The sequence below is a fragment of the Poromitra crassiceps genome (genome assembly GCF_964638095.1).
Source record: "Poromitra crassiceps genome assembly, chromosome: 13".
In the NCBI taxonomy this organism is placed as follows: Eukaryota; Metazoa; Chordata; class Actinopteri; order Beryciformes; family Melamphaidae; genus Poromitra; species Poromitra crassiceps.
The window spans coordinates 17,159,690-17,176,616 of record NC_139644.1 but is presented as its reverse complement, the minus strand read 5'-3'; the positions used below and the strand labels follow the sequence as shown (position 1 = coordinate 17,176,616).

General features: G+C 44.7%; 1 protein-coding gene across 1 annotated transcript in view; it reads left to right on the top strand.

Annotated features, from left to right (window-relative positions):
* tbcd (tubulin folding cofactor D) overlaps window positions 1-8,491 on the top strand; it is a 34,626-nt gene extending 26,135 nt beyond the window's left edge. Inside the window, exons 31-39 of the mRNA XM_083648637.1 lie at window positions 1,415-1,573; window positions 1,790-1,928; window positions 4,409-4,530; window positions 5,216-5,293; window positions 5,398-5,484; window positions 5,579-5,666; window positions 6,125-6,234; window positions 6,376-6,460; window positions 8,254-8,491. Coding sequence (XP_083504763.1) covers window positions 1,415-1,573; window positions 1,790-1,928; window positions 4,409-4,530; window positions 5,216-5,293; window positions 5,398-5,484; window positions 5,579-5,666; window positions 6,125-6,234; window positions 6,376-6,460; window positions 8,254-8,268 — 883 coding nt within the window. The 3' untranslated portion in view covers window positions 8,269-8,491. The remainder of the gene's footprint in view (window positions 1-1,414; window positions 1,574-1,789; window positions 1,929-4,408; window positions 4,531-5,215; window positions 5,294-5,397; window positions 5,485-5,578; window positions 5,667-6,124; window positions 6,235-6,375; window positions 6,461-8,253) is intronic.
* The last annotated feature ends 8,436 nt before the right edge of the window (window positions 8,492-16,927 follow it).

Below are 16,927 nucleotides of genomic sequence, written 5' to 3'. Positions count from 1 at the left end.
CTGGATACTATTGGATAGACCTACAACCAATCATGAAACGGGTGACGTAGCTCACATTAAACGACGCTCCGAACCATCTCTGGCGCTCCTCGTGTCAGTCATCGTATCAAACCCGCTCCATATTAGAAGTAAGGGATAATGTACAGGGAGCCGGGCGTTATCGCAAAAATAAACCCAGACAGTGATGCAGGACTTCTTTCTGCAGATTGATATGACTGGACGTGGTCCTCCAGATCAGAACGGCGTTCATAGCAACAGTTCAAAGCAGAGGTCTGCTATACAAAACCAACAAAAATAACAGACTTAGAATACCGTGCTTGACCAATCAGAATCAAGTATTAAACACAGCCATGCAATATTCATAGCTTTCAAGGGGCGTTACGTGCTGCCGGGAACGCCCACCTGGCGGTCAAAAAACAAACTTGTTCATTCGCTGCCAGCCAAGTCGACTAGTTTCTCACGCAGTGTTTGTTCAGCCGTTTGTACACACGTCTTTGCGGCCAACATTTCCTCAAAGGTAAGCTCAAGTAACTTTGACTCTGAGGAAGACAGACTTGTCTGTCGAAACGTCAGTCAGCCCCTTCTATTAAAACGTGCAGACGGAAAAGAGTGCTCCGGTGTCTTTACTTTGGGTAGTCTGTGTGAAGTGCCCAGGTAAAACATTATTTTATGCATATTGTCCTCCACTGTTGAGCACCAGGACCCTTTTATTCCAAACCTGGCTGAAGCGCGCTGGACTCTATTAATGTACTGTAAGCTCAAGTAACGTTACAATAATGATTAAAATACCCCGTTAACGTTACTTGAGCTTACCTTTGATGAAATGTTGGCCGCAAAGACGTGTGTACTTTGATGGTAGCCATTTGCCCTCCCCAGCGACTGAACCACGTCTAATCGCACAAATCCACAACCTCCTCCTGTCTGAGTTTTCTTTCTCCGACGGCATTCTGTAAAAGCACAAGCCAGGCGTGTCTCCTCGTCGGTTAGTGCAACCGATAGCACAACCTGTTGCAGTTTGGCTGAACAAACACAGCGTGAGAAACTAGTGACTCGGCGGCAGTGGAATGAACAAGTTTTTTTTTTGACCGCCAGGTGGGCGTTCCCGGCAGCACGTAACACCCCTTGAAAGCTATGAATAGGGGTTGTGATTGTCGTGACCGTTTTCAAGTCGGGTGGAAATCTGACTGAACGGGAGGGTGGCCAGACGAATCTGCCAGAGCAAATAAAACATGAGCTTCATCAGGTTCCCAGGCTAGGAAAATGGTATAAGATGCAGGGACTTTGCCATACTTCAAGGTTTAGCGAAGTTACGCCCCCTGTAGGAGATTCTGATCATGTGAAATAGGATAATAATAGCACTTAGTGTCTTGATGGTTCCTCCTCACATCTTCTGTAACTGTCTCTGTGCATGCAGGGTGAAGCGTATGATGTGCTGCGTGGCCCAGCAGGCAGCAGAGAAGATCGACCGCTACAGAGCCCACGCCGGCAACGTCTTCCTGCGCCTCCTCCACAGCACCGAGCCCGCAGTGCCTCACATCCCCCACCGAGAGGAGCTGCTGAGCATTTTCCCTGAGTGAGTCACCCCTGCCCTTAACCTGCAGCTCCTTTGAAAAGCATGACACGCTGAAACGGTTGTAACGAATTCAATCTTTACACGGACAGTCGTGAAGCATCATCCATTTATGGTCTTCTAAGTCAGTTGACATGAATGAGAAAGCTTCAGCTGGAGCAGTAACCTGTAATGTTTGTTGGCGGCTGACTTTGCCGTTCTGCTCGCTGTGTCTTTCAGAGAGACGACGACCCGTCTGAACTGGAACGCTCCGTCCCAAGCCTTCCCCTATATCACCCAGCTGCTGAGCCTGCCTCAGTACCAGTACCACACCCTGCTGGGCCTCACTGTGTCTGTGGGAGGGATCACCGAGTCCACAGTAGGTCAACACCATAGAATCTGGGCTGTGACAGTTTCCAATCATCCAAGTATTATGTATTATGTGGTGTTTTACTTTCAACAGCAATATTGAGGCAATGCATTTGTGGATGCCAAGTGTCAGCAGTTTTACTCGCATTCCAAGGCCATAAACAAAGGTTATCGTAATTTTGAAAATAAAATAAAATGTGCACTTGAATGAACGCCTCAAAGGATACCAGGCCCTAAATTTCATATGCTGCAGTAATTGACTTGTGTCTTCTGGTCTGAAGTACAGTCTGAAGTGCATTTTATGGCCCTTAAGGATATTATTTCAGCTTTTTACAGCAATTAAATTGATGAAAAACAGAAGACTAAATGGCATTGTATTGCAGTGCAGAATAGACACACTGAAGGCCCATTCACATCTTGATAACTATAAAGATAATTGTAGCTATAAAAAAATATTTAAATCATTCTAAGTAGATACAATTTCTGTGTTCCCACTAACAACTATAAAGATAGTAAAAACACCCAAAACAATGTTGGTTTCCTGGCAAATCAGTTATTGATTGCCAATGGACAAAGCATGTGATACCATAACTAGTGCAAGTGTTCAGCCCAGATATTTTCTATTAAAAAAAGAGAAAGAAAGAAAGTGCAGCACATTCAAAATAGAGGGGGGGTACATATCATATTTGACTTATTTATTGGTGCACACAAGAATCCACTTCTCTGCCTCATGCAATAAGGCCTGGTTATTTGTAGGGGGACCATGTGTTGTTTATGTTTTATGGTGCCCCAGCGGCAAATTCTGCTGTCAGTACTGACTTAGCAAAGACAACACTTGGTTCTTATTATTATGTAGGAGGAACTTTAGGCCAACAGGGGGAGCTGTAGCTTCTAATGTAGTCTACTCAAACCTCTGCACAATACCTTTACTCTCTCAGAGTCCTGACTTTCTCAGAATTCTTAACATCACACAACTATCAGGTTGTGTTACTATTGGCTCATCTCCACTATGGCCTTGCTGGCATTGTGCTGGCAACAGCCTCAGCTTCAAACAATGATCCGGACTCGGCCAGAACAAATGGATACGACAGTTCCCTCGTGGTGTCAGCAGGCGATCAGCAGCATCTCTGCATTGCGGTGCTGAGGGACTGATTCCCGCTCCACATCACTCCACAAGGCTCAGCCCGGGCCCCCGAACTGGGCTTGACCCGGCCTGCTCTCCTCCAGTGTGACTCAACCAGTGAAAGCCTACCCTCCTAAAGGGATCCTGACCATAACACAATGATTTGTGATAATTAGGTTATTTTTAACCGTCATTTTTTTATGGATATATAATAAAGAAAATATACAGCTGAATCCTTTAATAGGAGCGGTGCATTCATTAAAGCTGAACTCATCTGCCAATGGAGGCTGTAAACATATTCCCCTAGTGGGCGATCTGATCTGGCTCTCTTTATGCTTTTACGTCCTGCTCTCTCTCTCTCTCTCTCTCTCTCTCTCCCCCAGCCTCTCTCTGCCACAGATAGACTCTCAGAGCCTGGAAAGACTGATATGTTTGTACAGGGTTATGTGAGCCAAGCCTGTATCCATCCATGAGCCAGATTGACCATTCTCACACCACATGCACATATCACACAGGCCAGCCAGAAAAAAGCATGTTGTTGAGTCCTCTGTCCTAACCTGACTCGGCCAGATGGGGGCGGTATACTGTCCTGCCTTCCACTGCAATTCTTAGAGGCCAACTTTAATGTAGAGGCTGCACTGCCCCCTCAAAGCCAAACAGCAGTAACTGTGAGTCCTGAGATTGAACAAAAATATATATGTATTTCCTGTACTCCAGTGTTTTAGTATGTTGTTTAATAGTATTTATGGGGGGCATTTGGTGATATAATTAATCTAAACCCAACCCTTGACACTTAAAACACACAAATGTAGTTACTCCTGTCTGCCTTTGTAGAGCAGTGTCAATGAGAAAATCAGCCAGGCACAGAGGTTGATTTGTGTTGCAATATACCAAAGTGTGAGCGTTGCATGCTTCCTTCAATACAGTCTGCTGAGCTCATAGATTTCACTGTTTTTCTTTCCAAGGCACCTTCTGTTCAGACTCATTCAATACTACATAATAAGCCCAGATATCTAACTTTCTTACTACAGTCAAACACTGTTAAACAGGCTGTCAAGATGTGACATTTCTATGGCCTGTGCTTTTTTATCAATTCAGTCAGCATGTGAGCACATCAGAATTGTTTTTTTTGCCGTTTTGTTCTTGTTTTTTGCCAACAAAATACATTGAAATTGTGCATTATCATTGCTAGTTATCAGTATATTTGATATAAAAATAGTAATCTGTAAATACTGTACTATACTGTGTAAATAGTGCAGCCTGTCATTGATAGCAGCAGATACCCGACACTGAGACTGTGTGTGTGTGTTTCTGTGCCCACTTCTCTAACCTCCGGGCTGCTGCTGCTCTCTGCTCCTCCTCTTCAGGTGCACTTCTCTTCCCAGTCACTGTTCAGCCACCTGGAAGGGATCCAGCAGGACCCTGCAGCCCTGGGACAGTTTGGAGACACACTGCTGAGCATCTTCAAAGACCACCTCCGCAATGACAGGTACACCCACACACACAGGTGCATTTTGTAATTTATGTTGGCCTGTTTACAGAAGCACACTTGAACAACAGAACGCCCACAGCAAAGTGTTGAGAATTTTTAATTTATGATTGTCAACAGTAGCTTTGAAAAACCTCGTCTTGTCAGACATATCATCATCTCCTTTTCCATCGGGGCTCCTAGATTTTGGAATGACCTGTTTGAGGATCCTAGGCTAGAGCGTCACTATCATCTTTTAAATTAACTTCTTAAAACTCATTTATAGACTTTTGTGTTATGATCTGTTTTGATTGAATTATGTATTTTACCTCCCTTTTTTACGTATTAGTCTTAATGTTTTGCTTAGCTTTTGTTTCTTGCCTTTCTTACATCTCACTCTACTCTTTAGCTACATACTCATTAGTTTGACAGTCCATGCAGCCTTTTTGTTTTATTGACTGTTTTGTGAAACGCTGTGGAACAGTGTTTGAAAAGTGCTATACAAACAAATGTTTTTTATTATTATATGATTTATTCTTTCTCTTTTGCTGTGTCAGTAATTGGTGGGGAGAGTCAAATGTGCTTGCGCTGACTTTCCAAACACACTTGACGAGCCAGCAGAAACAGGCTGTGCATACTGTATTCATAACAGAAGACATCCTCTCTATAAGTGGAATTGTAATGTTTTTCCTCCTCTTCTCGTTAGGGTGTCTGTTCCTTTCCTCAAGATGCTGGATCAGTTGCTCGCCCACAGCTGCTTTGAGATCTTTACCACACAAGAGAAGTGAGTGCAACAGAATATGGCTATGCTGCGCTGGCTTTGTTTCTACCCTAAACTGGAAAATATCTCATAGATCTTAATTTTCTTCCCATCCTTGTGCGCTTAAGTCATCCGTTCTGCGTGGACCTGTTGACTCTTTGCAAAGAGATCAGGAAGTCCAAGGCTATTACGAAGCTGACTTCCTGTATAGCCGTGTGAGTCTCGCTGCCATCGACACACGTACACATTAACATAGTGGATTGAGACAGAACGGGCCACATGTTGACCTTGCTGTTTGCTGTGCCGCAGGTTCTGTGGGCTGATCCAGTTTCAAGGCGATGTGAGGAAGAAAGTCCTGACCCAGCTGCTGCTGCTGCTCTGCCACTCCTTCCCCGTGGTAAGTCTGACATCATAAGACAGAAACCATAGACTGTATATATAAACACTCGCCCCTCATCTCTCCCTTAACAATTCTACAATCCCACTGTCACATTGACATTGTTGAGGAAAACGCTGGTAAAATTTCACTTGGAGCAAAAAAAAAAACGGGGGGGGGGGGGGGATCGAAAATTACATTTCTCCTCTCCCCCGCTTGTTATTATTTTTTTGCTCCCAGTGAAATGTTTTATGGTCACTCACGATTCAGTAGGTCACGGGTTGGCTTTGTTCCAGCCTTAAAACTCGTTATATCAGGATTTTTCTAAATGTGTATGGTGAAAATGAATGGGGAACTCACTTCCGGGGCAGGAAACGGCACAGAAAGTGACGTGACTGTCGAGCTCTATTGGGAAAAAATGGGAGAAAAATCTGGGAAAACATAAATAAAATTCTACTCATCTTTCCCATCATCTGCAGATCAGGAAGACTACAGCCAGCCTGATGTATGAGATGCTGATGACCTATGATGACGTCATCGACCCCGAGGTTTTGGATGATGTCTTGACCCATCTAAGTGATGCTAATTGGTCAGTGGTCATATTGGTTTTTGTTTGGTCTTATTATTATTATTAGTAGTAGTATTATTAGTATGTTGTTGTTGCTATTAATTGTATGTATATGTATGTAATATGTCCCTCTCACATTGTCATGCTGGGTGTTTGCTCCAGGGAGAGTGACATTGCCACGGTACGGACCCACAGGAACCAGCTTTGTGATTGGTTGGGAGTCCCCAGGCCTCAGGTGGTTGCCAAGGTAACTGTTTAACCTATTCGTGAGTCATCGTGACTCGTGAGCTATAAATGACGCGAGTGTATTGAGGTTATTTGAGGCCCTAAGCTAGTCGTGATGCATTCAAGTACAAAGGTTTCTGATGTCTCTTATTTCTTATTGGATGCAGGCAGTTGCCTCCCTTTGCCAAATCCTGAGTCCTGATTCACTTTTCCAGAGAATGACTGCTTAATGAGGGCTTTGCAGATCACAGGTTTCTTTGATCGGTTAAGATCAGATATTTCAAGAGGAAGAGCTTGATTGGATTTATGTATACACATATAACAGGGCTGGGTGTCACACTACCTGATCTGCTCAACTGGCCACAGCGCATGCATGAGCGGGTCTGCCATCTTGCACAGCTACATACGTATGGTGGCTTCACAGTGACAAACAGGCAGTGACAAACACACATCGGCACAATGGCCGATAGATGGATGGATGGATGCTTTATTTGTGGGCTAAATTGGTTTGCAGCACAACAAGAAATGCAAAAGAAAGAAATGCGTTGTGCAGCACAATGCATTTCATCAGGACAACAACATCACAAAGTCACCAGTACCTGCTAACAGTAATGTTAGTGGGGGCACGGTGGCGCAGTGGTAGCGCTGTCACCTCACAGCAAGAAGGTCCTGGGTTCGATTCCTGCCTGGGATGCTGTAGGCTCTGAGGGTGTGTTCCCATTTCCATGTCGTCAGTGCCTACTGCCCAGGTGGACTCGTCAAAAGGGCCTTTCTGTGTGGAGTTTGCATGTTCTCCCCGTGCTCCCCTGGGGTTTCCTCCAGATAGGAACCAGGTTGGACTCAGGTTCCAAACCTCACATCGCTCCCTCCGCTCCTCCACCCTAGCCCATCACCTCGCCCATCCATAGCTACGTGGGCTCAAAAGTCTTCTCATCCCTGGCCCCACAATGGTGGAACAACTTTCCCCTTCTGTTAGGAAGACCGAATCACTGCCCGTATTTTGGCGGAAGCTAAAAACATACTGATGGAGAATGAAATTCCAGAGCCAAAAGGTAAACAGTGAACCACTTGAAGGAAAACCAGTTGTAATGAAATGATGGAGCCAGGAGTCAGAAGAAGTCGTCTGATATGATGTATTGAACATAGATCTTGGCCAAGAGATGCACTCTTGTATATTCACGGATGGATACACAGGCTTACATACATTGAACAGAAACTCAAAGTACCTCTTCAGGATACACCTGAATTATTATTATTCTCCTCCTCCTCCTCCTATTATCTACAAATGCAACTCTATGATCTTAAAAAAGTCTTAGCTGACATCTATGTCCTTAAAAAAGTCTTAGCTGACATAGACTGTGTTGCACAGCTGATTTCACTACTGTTGACAAAATGTGATATTGTAAGTCGCTTTGGATAAAAGTGTCGTAATGTAATGGATTTGCCAAGTATGTAGACATACAAGCTATTTCACTCCAGTATACATTGCTCTCAATGTACTTAACACAGGGAAGGTGGGGAGTATGCATACAAGCTAAAACAAACAAGGACAGTGAGTTGACAGAGGTACATAAAACAAGTAACTGGTATTACAATGTACAGTATACAATAAGTGTGATGTATGTTTGATCTATGTACAGTCTAAGTATATATGATTTGATATGATGTATGACGATGATATTTATTCCACTGAAAGATGACGCACGATAATATTGAATTATCTCCCAGCCCTAAAATGTAAATAGCAAATGTTGTATGCTACTTTAATCTCCTTGTCACGTTCAGTTAACCTCGATCATTCTCTTTACTCAATAGAGCCCTGTCCTGTAAGCATGCGCTTCCTGATCAGCTGGGGCTGTAAAGGCCAACAGCAGATGATCCAGCAGGACGACATCCTGAGAGACACGAGGATGGACTGTGAGCAGTGCACACCTCTTCTCAAGCTGTCCTTTATCAGTCGCTCTGTCCACCTGTCTGACTACAATACATGGAACACAACATGAAATGTTGAATCTAAACACAATTAAATCATGGTCTGACAATAAATAGACAAATGCACGTTATTTCCAGTTTTATTATTGCAACTTCTGAACACTTCATCTTTTAGACCAGTGGTTCTCAATGTGGAGTCCGGGGACCCCCCAGGGGTCCTTGAGGGGGTTCCTCAGCAAAAAGGGGGATAATTTACACAGTGACAGAATGTATGACTGTTTGGGTCATGAGTTTCATACACTTTCTGTAATAAAGCATCTAAAAGCAAAAATCACATCAGATGGGGGACCCTGGGACTAAAACGTATCAAATGGGGGTCCGCATCTTATTTGTGACGGTTTAGGGGTCCTCCTTGACATGAAAAAGTTTGAGAACCACTGTTTTAGACGACAGTTGTAAAAACGTATTTCATTGCATCGTCCTGTGTGCGACACTTTTCTCAAGTGTCCCATTCGGGTCACAGTCTATGAAACAGTGGAAGTGGTATCGGTAGAGCTGTTTACCCCTGTAGCTGGATGTAACCAGCACCTGCAATAACACAGATAGGTGAAACTGAAACTATAGTCTGCATACACTCCAGGGAAACCGTTGCCATTTAGCCGTTTTGGCACACCTATGGAATGTCACCGGGGCCCTGCTTCCCCTTGGGTCCCATGCAGACCTACTTTTTCTGCATCAGTGGAGGTGCCAGAGGCTGGAGGAGTCCCAGGGCTGATAGCGGAGCCTCCCTGCTAGCCTGCAGAACAGGCGCTGTTGTGTCACCGTGGGTCCAGGCTTTCTCATTAGAGCCTGATAGGGCCCACATTGTCTCAGCCAGCTCCCCGTCTGACGCTAACAAAGATGCAATTGTTGCCTGATTTTAGACCTAGGTGGGGTCGGGTTGTTACCATACACCCCTCAGGCTAAGTCATCGTTGATATATTGCATTACACTACATTTTTCTATAATGTGATTAATTCCATGACATTTTGCTTTTCCCATGGAAACGGAAGTATATTTGGGGGACTTTCCAGTAGGAATTAAAAGCACACGTAGAAAACAATGTTTTTATCATGCGGGTTTGTCTTTTGTGTATTTTATCAGCTCTTGTAACTGTATGTCCTGCCAGACATTGATAGCATCTGGCCATTATCGTTACAGTTTCTTCTTCTTTTTCCCAGTTAAGATTATTTAAAGTCCTTTTTATCATGAAGCCATTACAGATTACAGTTTCAAATGGTTAATCAGCCATTCTAAACTTCGTCACTCTAAGTATCAGTGGCACCTCCACACCATGTTGTCGGCCGCACAATCTTATAGGGATCCTAATCTTGACTGCCTAATTTCCCCATGGGGATCAATGATTTGAATCTGACCTTAACCGTTAACGTGACAATGTACAGTAGAGCAGGGTCAGGGAGGGGAACACGCCCATGGGACCTTCAATATGATAACCACCACAGCAGGCCGCTCCCCTCTGGATCAGCTGTTCATACAGTATATTGTACTTGGCCGTCTTCCACAGCTCTCCCGGTCGCTGCTCCACCCCCTCTGTCGATCTGAGTTGTAGACTAGCACAATGCTTCATCCCAATACATGTGCATCTCTGACAGAGATGAGTCTCACCAGCAGGATGGGCAGGACATAGCACATTGGAGGATCACGCAATCCCCCCCCAGTTCCGCCGCCCGCCCGCCCAGACGAGGCACTAGTGCAGTGACCAGGACACAGACCCTTAATCCGACTTCCCACCCGCAGACACGGCCAATTGTCCCTGTATGGACGCCCGGCCAAACTGGAGGTAACGCGGGGGCTTGGACCTGGGACCCTTGTGTTGGTAGGCAGGGAATCTACCACTGCACTACCCGGACAGACACCCTGTTCCACATGTTCTTGTCTCAGCAAATATAAGTTAGCTTTGGTATTAAGCCGACTGATGCTGAGGCGTTGAAGTTCGTGTGGCCAAATAGAGGTTACAATGTTCGGTGAAGCTCTTGAATTTAACGATTCATTGTAACCGGGATGAGATATGTCGATGATCATTGGTCCTCGTCAATTCGCTGGCCATGCTCCTATCTTGCCCGGTAACTGTGGCGTTGGTACCTCTGTGCATCCTTCGGGGGATAGTGAAGTGGGTTCACTTGCCTCCTAGCATTGCCTCCTCATTCACCAGGCCACTCATTCACTTCATCCTCCATGGCTGCTGTTCAGTTTGTCGGGGTTGTTTCAATACTGCTGCAGCCCATAATTCGACTTTAATTAATTCCCAGCTAGATGGAATTCCTGTTGTTGTTAATGAAAGAAATGGTGTGTTTCCCCTCGAGGCGGATTGATGGTAAAGCGAGCAGCTTTGCTACAGTGCTCAGGGAAGAGAGGAATGCTAATAATTCTAAAAGGCTTACAGTTGGCCGGCAGTAGCCATGGCAACGCCTCACATACAATGGTGGCCTTTTAGCGGAGTGGAGCGGGGAGGGGAGGGGAGGGGGCTGCACCCACGTTGACTCAGTTTGGTGTGATATTTAGGAAAGACCTTGCACTTTCCACTGTTCTGCTTATTATGGGATTAAGTGGTACCCATAGCAATTTGCCTGACTTAACCATTATGGAGTGGACAGGGTAATAGTGTTTTGATGAAGTCAAACCTGTTCATCACGGAACATGAATAGAAAACTGAATGGTTGTGGGCATTTCGATAGTTCCCTCGAACTCAGGTAGTCTGGTCATGTGTTTGCTGCATGAATAGCGTTTTATGTCTCCATATCATATTTGTCTCTCACCGGTCAGAGACCGAGGGGAGGGGAGGGGGGGGGGGGGGGGGGGACTAGGCATCGGTGACTCTCAGTCTGTCCGTCCGTCCGTCACACTGTAATATCCCAATGTAAAGTCCCAGAGCAGCCACATTTGGCAGGTGGGTTCCGATGGCCCCCCCACTACTCAGGCAAGGCCAGACCGGAGACCCCCATGTGTCGACCAGATGGTGGCGCTATAGCAACTTTATGTTATACCTTCTAAACCTCTTCACCAAACCATGACACACAGCATGTGTGGACTGTCCTTCAGAAATCTCACATAGCAGTTTTTTGATAGTCCACAACATACCGTTTTCATTATACAATAATTGACTTCCAGAGTTTGGTCAACTGTCGTAGTAGGTCGGGTCTATATTTCACAAAAATCACCTTAACTCATTGTCCTATGGTAACCTAAGTTTGTACCAGTGTACTGGTATGTACTCTGAACTACTATTTAAAAAGTAATTTCGCCTATAGGGGGCGCTATAGCAGCATTTCAAATGTTATTTTATTTTTATTCATTTTAAAAGACCATAACTCAGTGACTCTAGAGATCATAGGAACAAAATTCCTTGATTGCTGGATTCCTTGGGCCAAGTCAAATCTATCCATATAGGCCACTCCCATTTCCGCCCACACATTTTCCCGCCATGTTTAATTTTGTCCCCCCTTGCTTTTTCTTTACTGACTGACCCAAGGAACTACATCCCTGGTCGGTGACGACATGTTTGCTTGTTTCAAAATTGGATTGAGAATATGCAAATCAGAATCCATTTGATCCCCAAATATGGTTCCGTTTATAGACTCAAATCATGTTTTGCTCCATCTTCTCATAAATGGCTGGTATCAAGTCTTTTCTGGTCTCAGCTCCTCGATTACGGTGATCCCATTTATAGATTTGCTTGTCCCACTGCCCTGGCCAAACTGGACCCACTTTATCATGCTGCTCTGAGATGTATATCTAACTCAGCTTATAAGACTTTATCATGCTGCTGCAGCTGCTCTGAGATACATGTATACTGTATATCTAACTCGGCTTATAGGACTCACCATTGCATTTTATTTATACTCTCTGATTGGCTGGCCCTCACTTGCTTTGCGCAGGATGCAGCATTGGCACATCTTAATGTATAAAGACCTTTTAGGCAAGTTACCCCGCTACATTTGTTCCAAGTTTACAGTGGTACGGAACTACAACTTCAGATCCAGCACTTGGCTTCGTTTTGAGGTGCCAAGTGTGAAGACTGAGGCTGGAAAAAGGAGTCTCTGTTATTATGCCTCCGCCGGCGTTAGCCAGGCCGGAGGCATTATGGATCCGGGTTGTACGTCCGTACGTACGTACGTCCGTCCGTACGGCTGTCCGTCCGTCCGTACGATGTTTGTTAACGCGATATCTGAGGAACGCCTGGACGGAATTTCATCAAATTTGCCTCAAACATCGACTTAGACTCAAGGATGATCTGATTAGATTTTGGTGGTCAAAGGTCAAAGGTCAAGGTTACTGTGACCTCTCGAACGCCATTTTCAAGCTTGTTAACGCGATATCTGAGGAACGCCTGGACGGAATTTCATCAAATTTGCCTCAAACATCGACTTAGACTCAAGGATGATCTGATTAGATTTTGGTGGTCAAAGGTCAAAGGTCAAGGTCACTGTGACCTCTCGAACGCCATTTTCAAGCTTGTTAACGTGATATCTGAGGAACGCCTGGACGGAATTTCATCAAATTTGCCTCAAACATCGACTTAGACTCAAGGATGATCTGATTAGATTTTGGTGGGTGGTCAAAGGTCAAAGGTCAAGGTCACTTTGACCTCTCGAACGCCATTTTCAAGCTTGTTAACGCGATATCTGAGGAACGCCTGGACGGAATTTCATCAAATTTGCCTCAAACATCGACTTAGACTCAAGGATGATCTGATTAGATTTTGGTGGTCAAAGGTCAAAGGTCAAGGTCACTGTGACCTCTCGAACGCCATTTTCAAGCTTGTTAACGCGATATCTGAGGAACGCCTGGACGGAATTTCATAAAATTTGCCTCAAACATCGACTTAGACTCAAGGATGATCTGATTAGATTTTGGTGGTCAAAGGTCAAAGGTCAAGGTCACTGTGACCTCTCGAACACCATTTTCAAGCTTGTTAACGCGATATCTCAGGAATGCCTTGACGGAATTTAATCAAACTTGTCTCAAACATCGACTTGGAGTCAAGGATGAACTGATTAGATTTTGGTGGTCAAAGGTCAAGGTGAGCTCTCCAACGCCATTTTCAAGCTTGTTAACGCGATATCTCAGGAATGCCTTGACGGAATTTAATCAAACTTGTCTCAAACATCGACTTGGACTCAAGGATGAACTGATTACATTTTGGTGGTCAAAGTTCAAGGTCACTGTGACCTCTCACACACCCAATTTCCAAGCTCTGTAACGCAACATCACAGGAGCGCCTTGACGGAATCTCTTCCAATTTGCCTCAAATGGCGATTTGGACTCCAGAATGAACTAATGGCGGAGGCATAAGTCCGCGTTGCGGTCGTTCTAGTTTTGGCGTTTGGTCCTGGAACCAACTGCAAGTTCAACTTAACTGGATTCTCTTATTTCTTTGACTAGTTTCAAATAAAAGATCACAGAGGTCCTCCTCGCCACTATAGCTGATCCTGTCGAAATGTGTAATTTAGAACGCTATGTCTTCTGATATGTGCTTTTTTTTATCTGTTTTGTTTTCCATGTTGTATGTAGGCTACTGTCATTGTCATGCCCTGATGTGTGATTTCTGCGGCCTTGGCCAGGTCAGCATTGTAAAATAGATTTATATATCTCAATGCTTTTTATCTGGTTAAATAAAGGTTAGAAAATAATACAATATAACCACAAACACATTGCAGAATGCCCTCACAGTACATTAGGGAACCTCCAGAGCTTATGACTTTGATTATAGTTATTTGTATTTCCTCGTGTAGGAGGACAATATGAGTGCTTGTGTGGCTCTAACGTAAACGGGGTCAGACTTGTTGCTATAATTATTCAGAGGAAGCTTGTGTTTCTAATTCCCCTCGATCCACTGATGGTTATCAGCATCACAGAAGCGTACATAATCAAAATCATTCCCCCTCACGATCAATGGATCAACTGTGGTGGACACACAGGCAAATGTTACCCGTGTTTTGCCCTCAAGATAACCTTTGTTATTCATTAATTTTCTCTACCTAGGCTTTACTACGTTATCACAGAACTTCCCTGGGTACTACAAGAGCTGGGATAGCAACCAACAAATCTGGGAATTATTGCCAATAATTATGGGAGTTATCAATGGAGTTTGCGGCGTGTATTTGACCAATCAGATTCATTGGCTCAGAAAGCAAGTGGCAACCTCGGGCAAGGAAGTGCCAAAAACAGTGCAGTTCCTCGAATGGCCACTTGAGGCTGGCTCCAAAAAGGGAGTCGATTCCCATTCAGCCCCATGTTAAAATGCCCAACTTTACAGCATAAACAAACATTTTTCAGCCTGGTTAAAAATTAAATAAAAAATAAACGTTTTTGGGCTCTACTGTATAGCTAATTTCACCTTTCATGCCAACTGTACGGGGGTGAATTATTATATAACTCGCACGTTTAGAGTAAAATAGATGAGGCATGATTGACAGGTCCTCGGACGGAAGGGAGAGAGGAGGCTGGCCAGCGAGACTACCTCTCCAGTGATCGCGCAGCTTGCCGATCACGGACCAATAGCAGCGGCTCTGTGGGAAACCATCTGGTCTCACGCGAGCACCAAGATGGCAGCGGCCAAAAGCCAATCACGAGGCTTCAAAACGGGAGTCCACAAAACAATGGGTGACGTCAGTGTCTACGTCCATATTTTTTTTTCATACAGTCTGTGGTTAAACTGTACTATCAGTGTCATTGGGCACAGATCCTATCCTGATCCTTGTCAATCTAAACTAGTCCCGCCGTTGAGCTTGACTATGTGTAAGTGCCGATGCTTCTACTGTGTTTTCAGTGTGGGTCGGCCCTAAACTGGAGCGGGTTTATTATTCCCAGGTGTGCTTCCTGCTGGGCCTTCCTGTGTATAGCCTCCAACACCTGGTGCAGGAGAAACAACCTCCCCCGGCTCATTAGTGGAGCTTGGGCTCTAATTGCCCTGAATTTATGGAGTGGAGGGCCTGTGGGGTAGCAATTAAGAGTCCATTGGCCTCGAGTTCAACACTCCTCTGTGCCCTCCAAATAGAGCCTAAACATCTCACCATAGTGCCCCCTTTCAAGGTTGACTTGACTTGTCATTTTGTGTGATAGCACCCCCCCCCCCCCCCACTTCCTCACTCCTAGCCTGTGAATTAAATAGGAGTTATCCACACAACATGACACACACCTGTAAACAGAAAAGCTGCCAGCGGTTTGGTTTCTACGCTTGTAGGTTAAAGATGAAAAAAAGGAAGGAACTGTTGACAGATGTTCAGTCAAAAAGTCAGCGCCTGAACGCGCGTTGATTGCTGCCTTGTACTGGCTAATTTGACTTCACTCATCTTTGAGTGTGTGTGTGTGTGTGTGTGTGTGTGTGTGTGTGTGTGTGTGTGTGTGTGTGTGTGTGTGTGTGTGTGTGTGTGTGTGTGTGTAGTTGAGGCTCTGCTGTCCCTGTATCATAATGTTGAAGACAGCAGCTGCTCACTGTAATGTGCTCAGACATGCCGTGCTACACAATCAAAGGACCATTGGCCTAGTGACTTCATAGGAACATCAAATCAGGCACTCAAAGCCAGCCTTGTGCTGAAAATAAAGTGCAAGGGAAAAATGGCATATCCTGTATGGCTTGAACACATTATGGATCCTGAATAAGACTACGAAAATTGCAAGAGCAAAGGTTTTTAGGTAGAAATGACTGAATATGATAATTACATGACTGATAGAAATAGCAGAGATACGATAATTACATGATTGATAGAAATAGCAGAAATGCTATAATTATGAATATGACAGCTGATGCGGTCTCCCTCCAGGAAACCGCGGCCTTTATAAGTTTCCAACAGGCCATAATCAGCAGTATACCAGGCATGCGCTCTCTGCCGAGGAAATTACCACGTTGTTGTTTGGAATTATAGTCATTTGGAAATGGAGGCAGCTGGCTCACTTTGGGAATGTGGGTTAATTGCTAAGCTGTATGCTTTTTACAGACCACAGGTTAATGGGCAGTGTGTTTTTATATCAGGAGCACATGCAGACGCTTATAGATTATTTGGTTAATTGAATGAAGAGGTCATATCCTCCGTATAGTCCTACGCCTTGGTGTTTGTTTCTGTTTTGTTTTTGTTTTGGGTCTGAGAATCTTAACTCTATATAGTCAAGTCGTGTCTGTCTAGGAAATGTGATTTTTTTTTTTACCTGGGGAAAATAATTTGTGGTTTCTGAATGGGTTGGGATCTATTAAACGGTTTCCTCGCTCGGCTCGTGCTGTCTGAAGACTAACTGGCCTTGTTAGAGGAGACAGCCTCCAATTAGCTTCCCTTCCTTATCGCTGCTGTCCTGGCGGAGTCTGGCCACCAGTATCAGCTCCAGCAGCACCTCCCAGATTCCTCTCACATCACATGGAGGGTCTCACTTGCACCGTGGCGTTGTGTAGCCGTTGTGTGTGTGTGTGTGTGTGTGTGTGTGTGTGTGTGTGTGTGTACGCTCACAATGCACTGGTATACTGGATGTGTGTATCTGTCTAACCTGTGAAGGACAGAGGTGTGTG